Source organism: Berghia stephanieae, chromosome 6 (assembly GCF_034508935.2).
Source record: "Berghia stephanieae isolate SIO BIC M18660-M18661 chromosome 6, UCSD_Bste_1.3, whole genome shotgun sequence".
NCBI classification, from domain to species: Eukaryota; Metazoa; Mollusca; class Gastropoda; order Nudibranchia; family Aeolidiidae; genus Berghia; species Berghia stephanieae.
The window spans coordinates 30,948,289-30,966,451 of NC_088365.1; the positions used below are offsets into that span (position 1 = coordinate 30,948,289).

At 34.3% G+C, this 18,163-nt stretch overlaps 1 protein-coding gene across 2 annotated transcripts in view; it reads right to left on the reverse strand.

The window, feature by feature from the left end:
• The window catches only part of LOC144974845 (ubiquitin carboxyl-terminal hydrolase 19-like), a 42,905-nt gene that overhangs the window by 19,533 nt on the left and 5,209 nt on the right, over positions 1 to 18,163 (reverse strand). The window contains exons 2-10 of one of the 2 annotated variants that reach the window (XM_078918199.1): positions 17,514 to 17,651; positions 16,609 to 16,733; positions 6,726 to 6,945; positions 6,017 to 6,063; positions 4,462 to 4,562; positions 3,950 to 4,021; positions 2,885 to 3,000; positions 1,096 to 1,457; positions 323 to 485 (exon numbers count right to left, since the gene is read on the reverse strand). In XM_078918199.1, coding sequence (XP_078774325.1) covers positions 323 to 485; positions 1,096 to 1,457; positions 2,885 to 3,000; positions 3,950 to 4,021; positions 4,462 to 4,562; positions 6,017 to 6,063; positions 6,726 to 6,945; positions 16,609 to 16,733; positions 17,514 to 17,651 — 1,344 coding nt within the window. Of the gene's footprint in view, positions 1 to 322; positions 486 to 1,095; positions 1,458 to 2,884; positions 3,001 to 3,949; positions 4,022 to 4,461; positions 4,563 to 6,016; positions 6,064 to 6,725; positions 6,946 to 16,608; positions 16,737 to 17,513; positions 17,652 to 18,163 lie in introns of both variants that reach the window. The other variant, XM_078918198.1, reaches the window with a different exon arrangement.

Sequence of the window (18,163 nt, forward strand, 5' to 3'; positions counted from 1 at the left end):
TGGTTCCATCTAAGCAAAGAGAACAAATCCATACCAGACACAACAAATAGAAATCAAATAATAAAAATCAATTATTTGTTTTAATCTGCTTTTTTAAGAAGTTTCTCATTCGTGTGACAAATTTAGATCCTTCTAGTTCCAAAAATGATGGAAAAGTAAAATAATGTAAAATGATTTAGACATTTATCTAGTTGTTCATACAAATTTTTTTTAAATGTTATAGAAAGCAGAAATTGATCCAAGCTCAATTTATGCGTGTCTCTAACCTGAAATTAATTAAATATTTCCACCGGGTTCCTAATATTTGTTGATCAATACAAACCTAAGAAGTAATCCCTGAACTCTCTGGTGTTAGCAACCACTTGTAGCACGCTATTCATGAAGCATGTGTTGCCCAAATTAACAAGGCCAGCATGGCCAGGGGGGACAACCAGGGCCGTCTCCTCCAAATCCTTTGTTAGTGGTTGGACCTTAGCTGTAGGTTTCTGTTAGTGGTAGAAAGACTTTACATTATGACAATTATTAATAATAATAATAATAATAATAATAATAATAATACTTATAATCATAATAATAATATAATGAAGATATAGCAGCAGCAGCAATAGTAGTCTAGTAGTAGTAGTAGTAGTAGTAGTAGTAGTAGTAGTAGTAGTAGTAGTAGTTGTTGTTGTAATACTAGTAGTAGTGTAGTGGTGATGGTGGTGTGATTTTATATTATAGTGTACAAATTAGATGAAGTGAAATAGTGAAATAATGTTCAGTATGACATTGTTTGATAATTGTGATTTCATATCAATAGCAAAGAAACAAAGCTTTAAAAAAAATGAAGAAGCATATTTGTAAATATATAAAAATGACGGAGAGAAAGATTGCTATTATTCAATTCTATAAATCACTCAGCAATGCCAAATGAAACAGAACCAAGGAAACTCGGGAACAATACAAAACCTTGATCTTTTAGAAAAGCAATTTACTTTAAACAATGACAGTGTGAATGAGATAACAAAAACGACACATCTAAACCATGTCATCTTTTTTCAAAACAAATTTGAGTGCAAGAAATACCATGAGCTGATCAATGTTACTACTCACATTAAAATCTTGGGAAGCATTTGACTTGAACCGAATATTTTCAGAAAATGATGACAGAGACGAGTCACCTCCACTACTACCAGTCTGATTTTGGTTGTAGAATGTAGCAGCCACTCTATTTCTTTTTTCTCGCAAGTTGATGTCACTGAGGTCTTCATCAAAGATAACAGATGACTTTTTACAACTTGACCTGTTTTCATTTGATTCATCAGAGGAGCTGGATGGGTATGATGATGAAGATGAGGATGGTGTTGAAGATGATGAGGACGGAGATGTTGCTGACGGAGATGCATTTCCAGGCACTGCCTTTCCTGATGTTGCATGGAGTGGTAACCATGTATTGGATTTTGTATTTTCATTATCTGTAGATAAAGAAACAAAATCATTGTTGACTGATTGATGCTGCTCAAACTTGGAACTTCATTTCGATGGGGCAAACATAGACAAACTCACTCATCTGTGATCCTAGCCCTGAGACTATAAAACAATGATCTCCATTCACTCCTTACTGTCATTGCTGGTGTGGAATGGTCCACTGACTTCATTAAAAATAAGTGATACCAGAGATTTAGAATAAACTTGTTATTGAAGATGAATAATTTTTTACTCAATAAAATAGTTATTATTTTGTTTGACCTCTAATTATCATTATGAATTAAATAATGGCAAATGAAAATTGTCAACAATTTCTACTTCTCAATGTAACTGAAGATTTGTAATTCACAGTGCACACTGCTAAGAGTAAGAGGTCACCACATAATGACACACAAAACTATGTGTAACCTTGAATGTTTACAGTCTTAATTCATATATTTCAGTGAGAACTAATCCCCTAACAAGTGGTCTACAAACAATAACAAAGTGCTCAGTGACGTCAGCTTTATTCATTCTATATTCTTGACAATCTTATTACGATTAAATCAAGGAGGCTTTGCCATTATGTACTTCTATTGTTTTGGAGAAAAGAAGCCCTATCTTAAATCGTTACTGGACAAAGAGGTGACTTTGGAGAATATCATCATCTTTTGGATAAAGTTTTAAAGGATGAGTAAAAATGTATCTTGTATATCCGAAAAATTTTAACCCCTTCTTAATCATTGGAATAAACATTAAGAAAAAAACAAATTTTCAAAAAAAAAACATTATCTTCAAGAGAAAGAGGTGTCATAATTCTATAGTAAGTAATACATTGATTAAGACAGTTTGAAAATTAAAAGAATAAGTAGCTTTTATCATAAAAGGGTTGTTTTTATACTGCAGCACTGAGAGTTTCGGCACAAGAATCCATTTTTATAGGGGAAAACAGAGAAATAACAGATGTTGTTTCACTTTGCTAGTAGAAAACGGAGAGCAATTTTAATTCAAAGATAAACGTTCACATTCGGTTCAGCAACTGAAAGTGAGAGGGTTGTATTCAGTTTCCTGTGGTTAAAAAAAAAGAGACACTCTTGGTTATTCAGGAACTGAGAGGAAAATTCAAACACAGATCTATGTCAACGGCATATGCACTCAGTTTTCGGCCTTACCCAAAGATTACAAAAAAGTACCTATCTCCAATTAGAATATTTTAAATTGTGGGGTTTTTTTTATTATTTAAAATTAAGAAGGTGCCTTTTAGGTTCAAACCTCTTTGTTAGCAAGAGTATTATAGAAGTTCAAAGAAAGTCCACATCCATTTTCACAAGATCTACAACCATTTCAATATTTAATATTTTCCCATTTCCCTTGCACACATTCTTTGTTTTTTCAGCCACTTGATCTTAGAAACCATTAGATAAGAGATACTTACTTTTTCTAACAGATGCCTCTAGCGAGGGCCACCTCTCTGATGACACCTTATGTAATGACATCTCTATCACAGACTGCTTCACTTTAAATGTACAGGCATCTGGATTCAGTTCACCCCTACAGCAATTGCATTTCAATTACAAAAAAAAAATACACATTATTTTCATTATCATACAACATCTATAGCCATAAACAGAAAAGACAATGCTTATATAAGATATAAATTCCTGGGTTATACAAAGGTGTTGAAAATATATTCAACAATGTAACCATTGGTACTGCTTTAAATTAATCCCTTCAAATATTGTGTTTTTCTTTTTTGGATGCATTATACAAAATTATCTTTGGCTATCTATGTAAGGAAAGCATGAGGAGCAGACAGTGACATAAGAGTTAAATATGAAAAGCTGTAGTTTATTACCGTGGAAGAAGCAGAGGTAAATAAATTAACTTGCTAAGACAGGTGGTGATTGTTTTTTTTATTTATATGGTGCTTGCAACACATTTAGGTCATATCAGCATCAGTAAAAAAAAAAAAAAGAAGAAATGAGATTGTAAAAAAAATATAAAATTACAATCAAAGAAAGGACCCTAGAAAAAGTTAGATAAAGGGAACATGTGTAGATTCCAAAAGCATACCATCAATGTACTTAGTTTGAGATCACCTAAAAGTCTCATCCAAACACCAGCACATGATCCCACTAAGAGGAACACACCCAACGTTTACAATATATGTTAAAAACAAAAATATAACTATTAGTGCATAACAGGGAGATCAAAAACTAACACAATACACTTGACTGCTTTCCTTTACTTTCAGCCAAGAACCCCAGCAAGGGCCAGAATAAACCAAGTAATCCCATCCTAACACAAAGACAGAAAGCAACTCAGAAAACAAGATATAGGGGAATAGAAGACATAGCAAGTAACCGCCTTCCCACCATGGGAGGTCAATGACCCCACCTAGGCATATACAAGTTAAAAAGTAAAAACAAAAAACAAAAATTCAACCAAAAAAGGCCATTTTCCAACTACAGCTATGAAAGAGTAATGGAAGAAAACCCACCTTGTGTTAACAGTCCAACAGAATATTGTATCTGATGAAGTTCCTTCATGTAATTGTAGAAATTTTGAGTCACTGAAGTAAGAGATCAAAAACAAAAATATTTGGAATAGTGCTACAACATTCTTGTATGCCTAGACTTATGGTTCTTTAACATAGATCTAAGTTGATAATTGATTTTTTGTTGCCATATAACTATGAGTACATCCATAAGAATAGCTAGATACCTAATTGAATAAGGCATTACATTGACAGAGGACATGAGCTAGCCCTGCTTTCCGTATCTTATTATCCTTCAAGAAACTTTATACAGAATTGTTTATTTTGCAGAAGTACTTCAGAGCAGCAAAACCCAAGTGTTATCTCTATCTTGTCTTTTTAAAATAAAACCAAAAAGGCAAAGTTTCCTTTGATAATCTTAAAGGAAATTTTCTAAAAACAGCATTCTTTTGTTATTTTTTATGACATTAAGATTTCTTTTGACCTTTAAAAAAAATTTTTTTTTAATTTCAAACCTTGTTTGAAATCTGAAGACGAATCCTTGGTGATGAAACGTGATGCTTATGGAGTCCTTGCCAAGACACTTGATGAAAACTTGAAGAGTCAGAACAAAACCCTGGGTGGAAAAAAAAAAAAAAAAATACACACTCAAAAATTCTTCAACAAAATACATAACTGGACCAGCAACAGCCAAACATAAAACTGTTTTCTTTGAGAAAATGAAAAGACGTTGCGCTAACACTGGAGATCCCAGATTCAAGACAAACTCCTGGCACCAATGTCTGATACCTGGGCATTTTCAATTTTACCTTGAAATAGACCATAAAGATAAATGACCATATGGGGATGAATCAAAAATGATTATCTGACCATTAACAGCATTATCTCTGTCCAAACAAAATTGTAATACCGTCTTGCAGATGTCATGTCCCATCCTGCATGTTAAGTATTGCTGTTGGCTTGGGACCCCTTGTAAAGCGCTTTCAGCATGTTTAGTGGATATTATGTTACATAAAACCTCACGTTCTTTTTTGTTTTTCTTTTTTACTGGGAGGATTTATCAGAGATGAAAATAGCAATTTGTCAAAATGGAGGAAAATGTCTAGGTCCATGGTTCAAACATAAGCAAAATGTAAAAATAACAGGAACTTTCATAGTTTTGTCTTACTACTACAACTACTCCTAATGTACATCCACTCTTATCATTGGACATAAATTTACTTTTTGTAATCATTTAATGAATTAATGAATTGTCCTTTCCACACAACAATTTTAAAGATCCACAATATGATTCAAATCACTCGCTGCATCAAGAGATTACGATAAACGTCTGATAAAAACAAAAGGCCAGAAAGTGTTGTTTTGTTTACTTTATAAAGCAGACTATACACTCATAAATGCAACCCAGGAATCTCTCAAAAATTTCAACCCATAGTCCAAAGGTAAAAAAAAAAAAAAACCCCAGTAAACTAAGCCAATCGCAATTTGCTTTATTGCTCCTATAACGAACGAGAGAGAGAGAGAGAGAGAGAGAGAGAGAGAGAGAGAGAGAGAGAGAGAGAGAGAGAGAGAGAGAGAGAGAGAGAGAGAGAGAGAGAGAGAGAGAGAGAGAGAGAGAGAGAGAGAGAGAGAGAGAGAGAAGAGAGACAGACAGACAGACAGAGAGAGAGATTAAAAAGCTAACAGGCACCTACAACAGAGAAAAAATCTAGAACCTCTTCCTCTTCCCTTTCAACAATCAACAAATCAAAGACCACCACTGGTCCTCTGCGTCAATTTTGACATCTGGTGCCAGTCTGTCTGGCCATCATACAAAAGGGAGTTACCAAATATCACAAAACTGAACACAGGTGAAAAATATGACATAAGACACAACGGTGATTTTGTGGTTTTGAGGAAAATGTTTTGACACTGCAAAATCAACGGAAGATTTTTGAGAAATTCTCAATATCCCGGAATTCCACTGATCCGGGGAAGATTATTATCACTGATTAATACAAACATCAAAAAGATTGAATAAATCTACCCCTTTTTTACATATTTAAAATCTAAATCTGTAGCAACACATACCCTCTCAAAAAAGTCATGTTTTAAGTGCTCCAAGTGGTACATTGGCTCTGAAAAATAACAAAAAGAATAAAAGTGTTGCTACACACATACTTAAAAAAACTGTTGACCTCATCCTATGGTTAGCTAGGAAAAGGAATTAAGATTTTTTGTGAGAAGAGAAAAGAAATTATGTACAAAGGCATGACCATAATAATAATATGAATAATTTGTAAATCTAGTATTCTAATTCTCCTGTTTCACTACGGGATGAAAACATCATTTGCTACTTTCAATGTAAACCTCAAACATTCCCTCTAAAAAGAGCAGTGCTTCAGAGTGGTGCTGTATCTTTGAATCATGAAATAGACAGTAACAATCGCTTTCTACCCTTTTAATAGAAAACTAGTTTCCAGCAAAGTACACTAGATTGAACAGATCCAGCTTTCCATCCAGTGCTGGGTGGACAGAGGAGATAAAAAGATCCAACTCTTTGTGAGAAGAGCACTCTAACGATTGAGATATCAGGGGAAAAAAAAAAGACTTGAATTAAAAACTATTAAATTTACAAACCGACTCAATTAAATGTTTTATTAAATAACTTAAGACCAATGCAATATTAATATCACAAGTTCTCACAAAATGGAGGAAATTCTTGTGAAAAAAGTTGTTTAAACAATGCAGTGGTCGGAATTTCAAAAATCACTATTTGGTTATTTTAAAAACAACTCACTTCCTTCCTTCTCTTCATTCTGTATTTCCTCTTCTACATTCAATTCATTACAATTTTTACCATAGTCCTTTTCAATGGTATGATTGGTTTCCAAGCCATTCTCAGTAACTGTGCTTGGTTTGCTTATAGTTATATTCTCTTTCTCTTCACTTTTGTCGGCAGTCTTTCTTTTGATGTCCTCCTGATCACTTACAATAGAATTATCAGTTACTTGCTTTATCTGAGAAATATAAAACCGATTGGATTATAGATTGTAACGATACTTTGGTTCAACAAGGTCAACTGGATTAGCTGTCAGTTTTCATTGATCAAAAAGTGTGTTCATAGCTATGATGGAAATATATATGGGTCAGTCCACCATTGAGAGCCATTTTATACCCTCTGATTTATTTTTTTCTAAATCCTACCTTCAAGTGCACTTTCATTATTTTTTTCTATTTGAAAGTGTACAGTCTATTCAAGAGAAGCTACCATTAGCTTGAAAATGTCTTAACTCAAAGCATATTAAAGTTGTGTTTAATTTACTTCATGAATCGCAAGAAAATCTCTTCTTTATTTGTGACACGTCAGACTCACACATTTTACAAACGTTTTTATAACATCCACGCATACAAACAAGTGCATTCGTGAGTTTATTCCTAGTACATGACTCACACAGAAAATAATTATGTGTTTGTTTGGTGCATCTGACGCCATGTTGTTGTTATACACGTAATTAAAAAATGCGTTGGGAACATTACTTGCGTCGTCCGTTTTGACTTAGAAAATTACTGCCACCCATTATCTTCAAAACTTATATACACTTCGTGAATTTACTGAAATCTGAAAGATTGTTTATTATTGGACATGCATAGAAAGTGTGCTTATCGATACTATCGCGTCAGCGTCATGATTTCGAATTTCTCCGATAACGGCTTCGCGTCGTCCGAATGTAATGTTCCTGCGATGACGGCTCTAATAAAAAGAGTTGGTGCGGCCAAGTTTCGTTTCGTTTTTTTCCCAACCGCTTTTTATGGTGCAGTGAATGATCCAAGTTTCCGGTCTTTTCCAAGATGGCTGTTCCCTACACAGGTTGGTAAACCTCATCGTCCGTGAATTCGGCAATGTAATATTCCTAACAATTCGCCTAGTTTAGTAATGTTCCTATCATATAAACAATGTTTTTAAAACCCGTATCACACATATATGTTACTTCAAGGCTTTGTTATATTCATTTGATTGAATTTGGAACTTAATAGACCGATTGATCGCGTTGAGTGACACTTTGTTTGGGAGAACAGACAGACTTAGCATGTGTTCGTTAGAAGTTGGACGACGGTAATTTCATTGTCCGATGTAATGTTCCTACTAGGATGGATAAAACAAAAACGGATATTCCACTCTTGTGAAAGAAATGTTCTTTTTATTCATTAACAGCACTGGTTTTAAATAAAATCCCAGTTCCTTGAAGATGATAATTAATTTTAATTGTAGTTTTCAAACAATTCGTTTGGAAGATTACATTTATAAAAGGATGGCCGTGATTTGGTTGTCCAGTGTAATGTTCCTGTTTTTAAAAAAATATGTGCTTAGTTTTGAAGTCTGAGGAGTTGGGCTTTTTATTTTTTATTTGGACAAAACACGTGGTAAGGTACTCTGATGTGATATATTCAATTTAAATTTTATGCTTAATTCTATGTTAAGAAACATTTGATGATACATAGATTTTGTTTGGAACATTACACTGGATTTAGGCATGCAACAGTCTTAGTAATGTTCCAAACATATTTTTGAAAACAAAAAAGTTTATATTTTTATAGCAGTTAATTCATGTTTTAAAAAGTAAATTTCATGTGGAAATAAAAATAGCTCATTATTAATGTGTTAAAAGCTTTTAAACCATCGTTTTTTCTTTAATTTTGAATTTTCAAGTTAGGAACATTACGGGGGACTTATATCTTGTGAACATCCTATGTAATGTTCCTGCATAAGGCTCCAATAACTAGAAAACAATATTGTAATTTCATTCAGTTCCATTTCTAGAAAGATTCTATCAACATGTTCTTTCAAAATAAATTCTCATTGATCTTTGTAACCCTTTAAGTTTTTCCATTTTGGCCAATTGTTAGGAACATTACGGGCATTGCACTGGATTGTTGTTTGCGACATCCATGTAATGTTCCTGCCATGTTCTTTAAAATGTAAGGGAAATGGAGGCTATCGTATTATAAAATGAACTTTTCAAAATGTTTCTGTAATGAAACCATTAAAGCTGTCAAATGTAGTCGAGGAGATGTTGATACTTTGTTTAGTTTTAAAAAGTTTGATATTATTGTTTGGAACATTACGTCAGACATTAAGCTTGAGGCGGGCTATGTAATGTTCCTAACATGTTCTTTCGAATCTAGGGGAAAAGAAGGCTATTGTATTATCTAAGGACTTAAAAAATATTTTCATTATGAAACCATACAAACTGCCTATTTTAGTCGTAGAGACATTGTTCCTTATTTTATCTTAAACAAGTATGATATTTGTTGTTTGGAACATTACGTCGGACATCAGCTTTAGGCGGGTTATGTAATCTTCCTAACATGTTCTTTCAAACCTAGGGGAAAAGAAGGCTATTGTATTATCTAAGGACTTTAAAAATATTTTCATAATGAAACCATACAAACTGCCTATTTTAGTCGTTAAGACATTGTTCTCTCTTCTATTTTAAACAAGTTTGATATCTGTTGTTTGGAACATTACGTCGGACATAAGCTTTAGCCGGCCTATGTAATCTTCCTAACATGTTTTCTTTCAAACCTAGGGGAAAAGAAGGCTATTGTATTATCTAAGGACTTTAAACAATGTTTTCATAGTGAAACCATACAAACCGCCTACTTTAGTCGTAAAGACATTGTTCCAACTTTTATTTTTAAACAAGTTTGATATTTGTTGTTTGGAACATTACATGGACTATGTGGTGCAATTGTCCGTGTAATGATCCCATGTTTTCCTCAATTTTGTATTGTTGCTTATTGCAAGTTCTGAAAAGTGTTAATGTTAGGTAACTTCTTGTCTGTTATTTGTGTATGCATTCAAATGTTTCATTGAATCACTGAATAGTAAGAATTGCTAGCTGTTGTTTTCTTTTATTATTCATATTGTTAGTATTTCACTGCACTTCTTACATAGTTATTTTTCGCAACTTTTTATGTTTTTTTATTTTATTTATCCATTCTTATGAATAGATCGACTGAGACAGCGCATTGTTGAAACGCCATCCCAACCCATATTGAATGAACCAAAAATTAAGAAAACTTCGGCAGAGCGCTTCAGCGCATATTATAAAAAAATGAGATTAGACGAGGCCAAATACACGGAATACCTCCAACAAAAGAGACATGCGTCGAAAGAAGCGTATCAAAAAAATAAGCTAAATGATGATGAAGAGGAGAAGAAAAGGAAAAAAGAATTAAACAGACTGAGAGTACAGAGGTGTCGGCTAAAGAAGAAGGAAAATTGTGCGACTGTTATGACTCAGGATAAAAAAACAACTGCAAAACCGCTGACTCGATCAGAAAGAGAAAAGAAGGATGCAGAAAGAAAGAGGGAGGAGAGGGCGAAGTGGTCTCGGCAAAAGAAGCTTGCTGAAGCAATGAAGGCCAGAGACAATAGGCAGAAAAAGAAAGAAATGGAGAAAGCGTCCAAAACTGTTGCGTCCATGACCAGTGGTGAAGACAGCAGGACACCGGGTGCACGCAGAAAAGCACTTTCCCGTGCTATGGCATCTTTGCCAAAAAATTTAGCTGCTGCTGAAACCACGGTACAAGATTTGTACGATAGTCTACATGGCCAAAAAAGCAATTTCAATCAATCTGTTCATCACCTGATGAAGGACAGGATTATTGTCAGGAGGATTGTAAAACGGCTACAATTAGTCAATAAAAAACGTCGAGCAGCCGCACTCAAGCATCTGCAGCTATCCCACATAAGGCTGGACAGGATGCAGAAGTCCAACAGTTTTGCTTCCTCCAACAAACTGAGGAAATCTGCAAGTGATAAGGAAACTGCGGTCAGGGCGTTTTTAGAGGAGCACGGAAGGCACATGCCAGGCAAAAAGACTGTTGGGCGGCATGGACCAAAGCTTGTCTTGGAGGAGTCAATGGAGACGCTTTTCCAAAAGTTTCGTATGGAAAATCCATCCCTAAAAATCGGCCGCTCTTTTTTTTATCTTAACAGGCCGCGGAATGTTGATCCAGCAAGATCTACAAAATATAATCAGTGCCTCTGCGAGCCTTGTGAGAATTTAAACTTGAAGTTGGAAGTCCTGGCCAAGATAGCTCAGATTCCAAGATCCAAGACTCAAATACTGGACTTGATTTTGTGTCAAAGGGAGGAGGAGTTCCACAAGCTGCAGTGTATCAGCCAGTTGTGCAAGGTGTGTGGGCCAAAGAGATTGAGAGAAATGGTGGATGACCAAGTGATGGACCAAACAGTCAAGGTGAAGGAGTGGAAGCTAAAGAAAGTCAAGTCAGGAGAAGCGCATGTTTCCAAAAAGGTTTTAGAGGAGGAGGAGATTCGGGTGAGAGAATTGGTGGAGCGGGTGGAGAAGGATCTGGCATCATATCCAATGCACTATTTCAATGCAAAGTGGCAAGGGGGTCAGTTCAGACAGATGAAAAACGGGGTGACGAAAGGCATTGTTGTAATGGTGTTGGATTTCGCCGAGAATTATAGATGCGAGATGCAAGATGAGGTGCAGTCGGCTCATTGGAGCTACACGCAGTGCACAGTTCACCCAACAGTGTGCTACTACATCTGCAATACATGTGAGCAGGAACATCGAATCACTCACTCAGTGGTTGCCATCTCAGACGACCTTAAGCACGACTGTTTTGCTGTAGAATCTTTTCTTGACAGAACATACAAACTGCTCTCTGATAATGGAGTTGAAATGAAACGCTGCATTCAATGGACAGACGGATGTGGCTCCCAATACAAGAGCAAGAATCCGTTTTACCTTCTACAGGAAAGTGGACACAAGGAAAAATTTGAAATCCAGAGACATTTCTTTGGCTCTCGCCACGGAAAGGGTCCGGCAGATGGTGAGTCAGCAGTGCTGAAGTCTGCAGCATCAAGATCAGTGAAGGTCAGGAGAGTTGTTATTCAGAATGCTCAGCAGATGTTTGAATATGCTGAACAAAACTTGACGATGGGGAATCGACTGGCAGATGGAAGTTGCAGCTCTTTTAGGCGATCCTTCTTGCTTGTCAAAAGCTCTGACATCAATAGAAGAAGTTTGCCAGTCAAGACTGCTTTGAAAGGGACAATGAAAATCCACAGCATCGTCAGCAAAGATGGGACTGGGTTGGCTTACAGGAGTCTATCCTGTAGCTGTGAGCACTGCCATGAAGCAAACACTGATGTCAGATGTGCCAATGAGGCTTATGTGACGACTTGGCAATACCACAGCTTTCCTGCACCACTAGAGGTGAGTTATTAGTTGCACCGATCTCTTTGAGTGCATTATATAAAATAAATGCAAAATGTATTACATTTCAGTTCCTTGAAATGAATACATGATATCAGTTGTGTTATTCACTAACCAAGGTGTTAATAATGTAGATAGCTAGTTTATAATGACTGATAATTACATTATATATAGTTCATAAAGATGTTATGTTTGAGTAAAAAAGTTGGAAAAGAGAACATCTATTGAAAAGAGTTTCCAAGGTTTAATCTGTATTACATTTAATTGAATTTTGTATCCATAATGGTAGTATCAAATACTCCTACGCTGCTTAAGTTCTTTAAAATTTATAATTGTGTGCTGAAAGACAATCCATGCATACCTTAAGCCATGTGTTATAATAAAATCTTGTGTTTTTCAGACTGCTTCAGAGGATGAGGATGTGACAATGGAACATGATGATGTGAGTGTGAATCCTACTCCTGATCATGTCCCCCAGCCCAAACAGCAAGCAGTGCCACCCGCCCAGACCACAACAGATGAACAACAGGACAATACGACCAGTCATGAGGTATGTGCTTTTCCAACTCTAGCCTCTCATTCAGCAGCTTCATTTTGGTTCAATAGAATTAACTTGCTGCATTTTTGTTTTAATTATAGCAAGAATACAATGAAAATACTACTTTATTTATATCTTAGTTGTTTTATTACTTTTGGAGGAGGGGTAATGCTAGTACTAAACGTGTCTGTGGTAAACTTAAAGTAGTAAGGGGGGAGTGCTTATAATAAAATCATGTGCTTTTCCTACTCTAGCCTCTCATTCTCGTAATTGTAATCTGAAGGGGTATAAGTGACATTATACAGGGTTCACACTTCGCATTGAGTCATGTTTACTAGATTTCAGGAATTTGGTTTTCTCCCTCCCATGTAAGCAATTAGTGATTCACCCCTATTCTCACTCATGCAATTGGCTGATAAAAACAAAATTCAATTATAAAAGACGGTTGCTCCAAACAGCTAAACAAATGGACAGCACACACACTGATCATAACTAATACTTCGTAAACTAAGGAAGCACAAAAAAGGCAAATTTTGAATGCATGTCAATATTTTTATTTCAGACAACTATAGATGAGAACAATTCCCTATTGCTTCTGTCAGATTCCATGATGGAAGAACTTCGAGATGATTCACTGATGGTAAGAACATTACCCATTCGACATTTTAAACATTTGTATAAATTGCCAATAGGTCATTTGTCATGTATGAGATTTCATCCTGTGATGTCAGGTAGTTTAGGTTACTGCTTGTGTGGAAAGACATACTTGAGCAGGCATGATTATTGTGTGTGTCAATTCCACTGAACCCACCTCATTCAAGTCATTCGGGTACTCTGTTGTGCAAAGTGAAGAACTATTAAACTCAAGATGAATAGGGTTGGGCACAAATGGACATTAGATGTGTCAGTGCTTGCCCGCTGTATACCTCCAAGAGAGGGATTCAAGTATTTTATCATGCCATTTGTCCAAATATATACAAATCATTATAACATTCATATCGTGCAATAGAAAAATTTGTTTGTTTATTGGAGTTTAGGGCACTTTCAATAGAAAAATATTTTTTAAAGTTTTTATATGTTCACATGTTGGTGGGGGTCATGGAGTGGTCCTACTTTTTAGTGACTATACTACCGTCTTCATCCTTCTTTACATACTTTCCCTTCCTTATTTTGTTCTACTTCTTTTTGTAGAACATTAACTTTCGATCAAAGAAATGTTTTCCGCCAAGAAAAGCATGGTCTAGTGCTTGAGTTTCTTAGTGATTAGGTGGACTAAAATGTTTTTTATTTCTTTTCCCCTCAGGATTGTACAACAAGCTCGGCTGAATTCCAAGAAGGCCAGTATTTGGAGGTTTTCCTGAATGGAAAAAATGGTCGCCAGGCTTTTAGAGGAATTGTGAGTTTAGTTTTGTTTCATAACTCTTATCATGCTTCAGTTGGTAAAAGCTTTATCTCTCTCTCTCTCTCTCTTGTGGGTTTGACGTTCTATTTGTTCTTGTAAGAGGGAGGGGATTCCAGTTTGTAGCTAAGCATAAGAAAGATAATGGATTTATTTAACGTGAAGCGGGTCTGGTTTGGGCAAATTATCAAATATTTATGGAAGTGAAGATTTTATGCCAGGTACCAAAATAATTTTACGGAGTGACTTTCTGAATGCTCTTAAAAATAATTTCTGAAACTATTTTTCCGAACACTCGATACAAATTTATTATTTTACGTTGTCGCTTGATACAACTAATAAGTTACCTTATCACTCGAAGGCAAGGATAGCTGAGCGGTTAAGCTTACATGTTTTTTTTGCTTATTTATCTATAAGTTTTCTATTTAATTAAAATACTTGATTTTACATATCATTTTTCACATAGTTTTCTAGACCCGAGTTCACTGGTGTGCCAATCACATTTTCTTGATACAACTAGATTTATTTTTAAAATATAACTAAATTATGTGTGTCCATAAATAACTAAAAATAAAAAATCCAGGCCATGGTTATACCTCCAATCACACAAAAACTCATATTTTTATTAAGTTATAAATAACTTTTCGAGAAGTTTACCTAACATTTCATATTGTTTTATTTTCCAAACGAAATTAATAGTTAGTTTAATTAACCAGTCAAAGGCAATGAAAGCTAAAGATGGTAATGCTGCCCAAGTGTTTGGAAAAATAATTTTAGAAATTATTTTTCCGAACGTTCGGTAAAATGTCAGCCATACTTTTATTGCTACAAGTAGCCCTGTGATAATTTTTGCTTAAGAAATTGTTGATTAGAATTTTACATATAAAGGCTGTTACATACATAGAATTTATCTATTATTCCATCTTCAAAACATGTCGCAATGAACCTATTCTTCTCTTTCCAAATAGGTACAAGAAGTTCTTAAAGGGGAACTGTATGTGCGGTTCATGAAAAAAGCAGGACTTGGGGTTTATGTTTGGCCCGACATAGATGACTTGTCTGTCGTGCCATTGTACGATGTAATTCAAACCCTTCAACCCCCATCTCTAACGGCACGAGGGCGTTACACGTTTCTATAAATAAATTTTTTATTATTGTAACCCCTTAATTGCTCTGTCATTGTTTTGTACTTTTTATTGTTTTTTATATTCAATGAATTTTCTACTACTACTATTTTAATATTAAATGACTTAATTTAAACGGACTAATGATTGTCTTTCTTACTGTTGGTTATTCCCTTCTTGAAATAACTTTTTCAGATATTATTTCATAAAGTTTTTTTATTCGAATGTCCGGTAATGTTCCTAACAGAATCTATTTATTTCACATTTGGTGTACTTCAATCAAACAGTTAAGTATGTCTTGACTAAATCATTTTCTTTTCATAACAATAGTCTAATTCTTTAATTATAATTTTGTAATACATCTTGCAATATTTAATTTTTCTCTTAATTTTGAATGTCCGGTAATGTTCCAAACATAATAATTTTTTTTTACATTTGGTATACTTTAATTAAAAGTATTAAGTGTTTCCTTACTAATACATTTCTTTTTATGGGAATACTCCAAGTAATTCCATTCTAAAGTTAAAATCTTGTAATGCCGCTTGAAATATTAAACTTTTCTCTTTTTTTTGCTTGTCCGGTAATGTTCCTAACATGAATGAATGTTAATACTTGCATTTTATTTCCTGAAAATGAATTTTATTTTGCCTTTGTTCTATAAATAGTACTTCTGTTTGCTGTATATCTGAGTATATTTTACCCGTAATAAGGTCTTTTTCTCAAAGAATAAAATAAGTGAAATGTACCTATTTCTTGTTTGGCGTTTGTCCTGTAATGTTCCTAACATAATAGTGACAACAGAAATCACATTTTCAATTATTTTCAAAATTCTGTTTTACAGTGGAACAGGTTGTTGAACATAGAATATAATTGTGGCGAACTGGAGGAAAATGTGTTTTTTGTTGCACCTGTACATTATACCATTGTTTGTCCATGTAATTTTTCCTAACAGTGCTGACTACTTTCACTTTTCACCAAAACACACAAAAACTAATGTAGCCTGAGGTATGTGCTTTTGGCACATGATATTATGATCCTTGGACCTTGTGAACAACAAAAAATTATTTACAATTAGGTACTTTGAAATTTTAACAGTCATGTCACAAAAAATGGCTCTTAGTGGTGGACTGACCCATATATATATATAAATATATATATATATATATATATATATATATATATTATATATATATATATATATATATATATATATATATTCATTAAAAGAAATATTAAGAAAAGAAAAAAAAAGTGGGGGAAAACATGTCATTGGTACAATGGTGACAAAACACAAGTTTGATAAAAGTCTAAATAGTTGCAATTCAACAATTATAATTTTTAAAATCATAAAATTATTCTTTCACCTCTAGATTAGGCCACAATCCTTGTCGTTTCTTCACAATGTGTAGATTGGCACTCCCCTTCTTGATCTCCACTTTACTCTTTTCTTTAACAATGGTGTCATACAAGTGGATTACATGGGTCTCTTCTTCTGGTAGTAAAAGGCAAAACAATTGAGGATATTAAATTATGCAGCTTTGTAATCCAATGATATGACACTCAGGTTTTGAGTTCGAGTCCCAGCCCATTTTTCGTGATGCAATGTTTTGTTCATGGAAAAAGTTCTTTACTCACATTTTCTCACTATACTCAATTTTTTACCTAACGTTTAAAATAAGTGAATCAGGCTAGCAACAGTCTTGTCTCTATAATAAAAATTGTAAAAGCATGATAAACAACAACTCTCTAAATCTGTTTTTTTTTTAAATCATTTATCTTGTCCGTTTTCTCTCACTTTTTCTTTTTCGACTCATCTTCAACACAGTTTATGCTTTCTCTTGGCAACATCCAAGTCTATAATAATGAGCAGTAAATGAAATGCAATTCTGATTATAATGAAGCCCAAGTTTCATCATGTAAATGTTCTCTAAGAGAAAACAGCAAAAATTTATGCAAGTTCGGGGTTAATTTTAAACCTAAACTGTACAGATTCAAAATATAGGCTTCACCACAATTTTTTTTCTTTTTAATTTTAATGCATTTACAATATGTGACACCACCCAATCAACCTTATTTTTTTACAGCAATGCTCATTTAAAACTTTAGGTTATGTCTCATACATTTAACTAACGGAACCCGTTCTTCAATTTCAGACCCTTTCTACACCTATATATCACAGGTAGTATATCGGTTGATTAAAACTATGTCATGCCAAAAATATTTGGAAAACACTTTGAAATGAATGTTCAAGGATAATAACATCTTCTACCTGAAATTGAGATGTTGGCAGTTTTTGAAGTGAAAGTTGCATCAAACTGCCTGAGGCTGTCCGCTGTACCTTTGAGCTTTATGAAAATATCCACTCCAAACTCATTCTGTTTCCATGTGTACGACAAGCTTTGTATCCCTGTAGAATTTTTTAAAAAATACAAATGGGGGGTTTACTTCTGGATTCAAATGAAAGCGATATCTTAAGAATTTACTTCACTATTTTCTTTAATATATGCGTGAAACGAAGAACGTTTGTTTTTTGTTTTTAAGGGTTTTACGGCACTCGCAACACATTAAGGTCATATCAGCGCCAGTAAAATGGGATCGTAAAAAGTTCTAGAATTACAATTAAAGCACAGAAGTGTAGATTCCAACAGCATACTATCAAAGTACTTAGTTTGAGATCACTAAAAGTCTCATCCAGACACAAGTACTCCCCACTAAGAGGAATACACTCAACTGTTTTGAAAATCGTATATAATATAAAGAAAACATAATACAATGCATAACAGAGAGATGATTTACAAGGATCGTATACATGACCTCAAAAGGAAAAACTGATTAATGTTCCCATATGTAAACTATCTCTAAATGAAAAATCTTTCTCTGTCAGGGCCCTAAAGTATGAAACCAAAGACAATCCAGAGC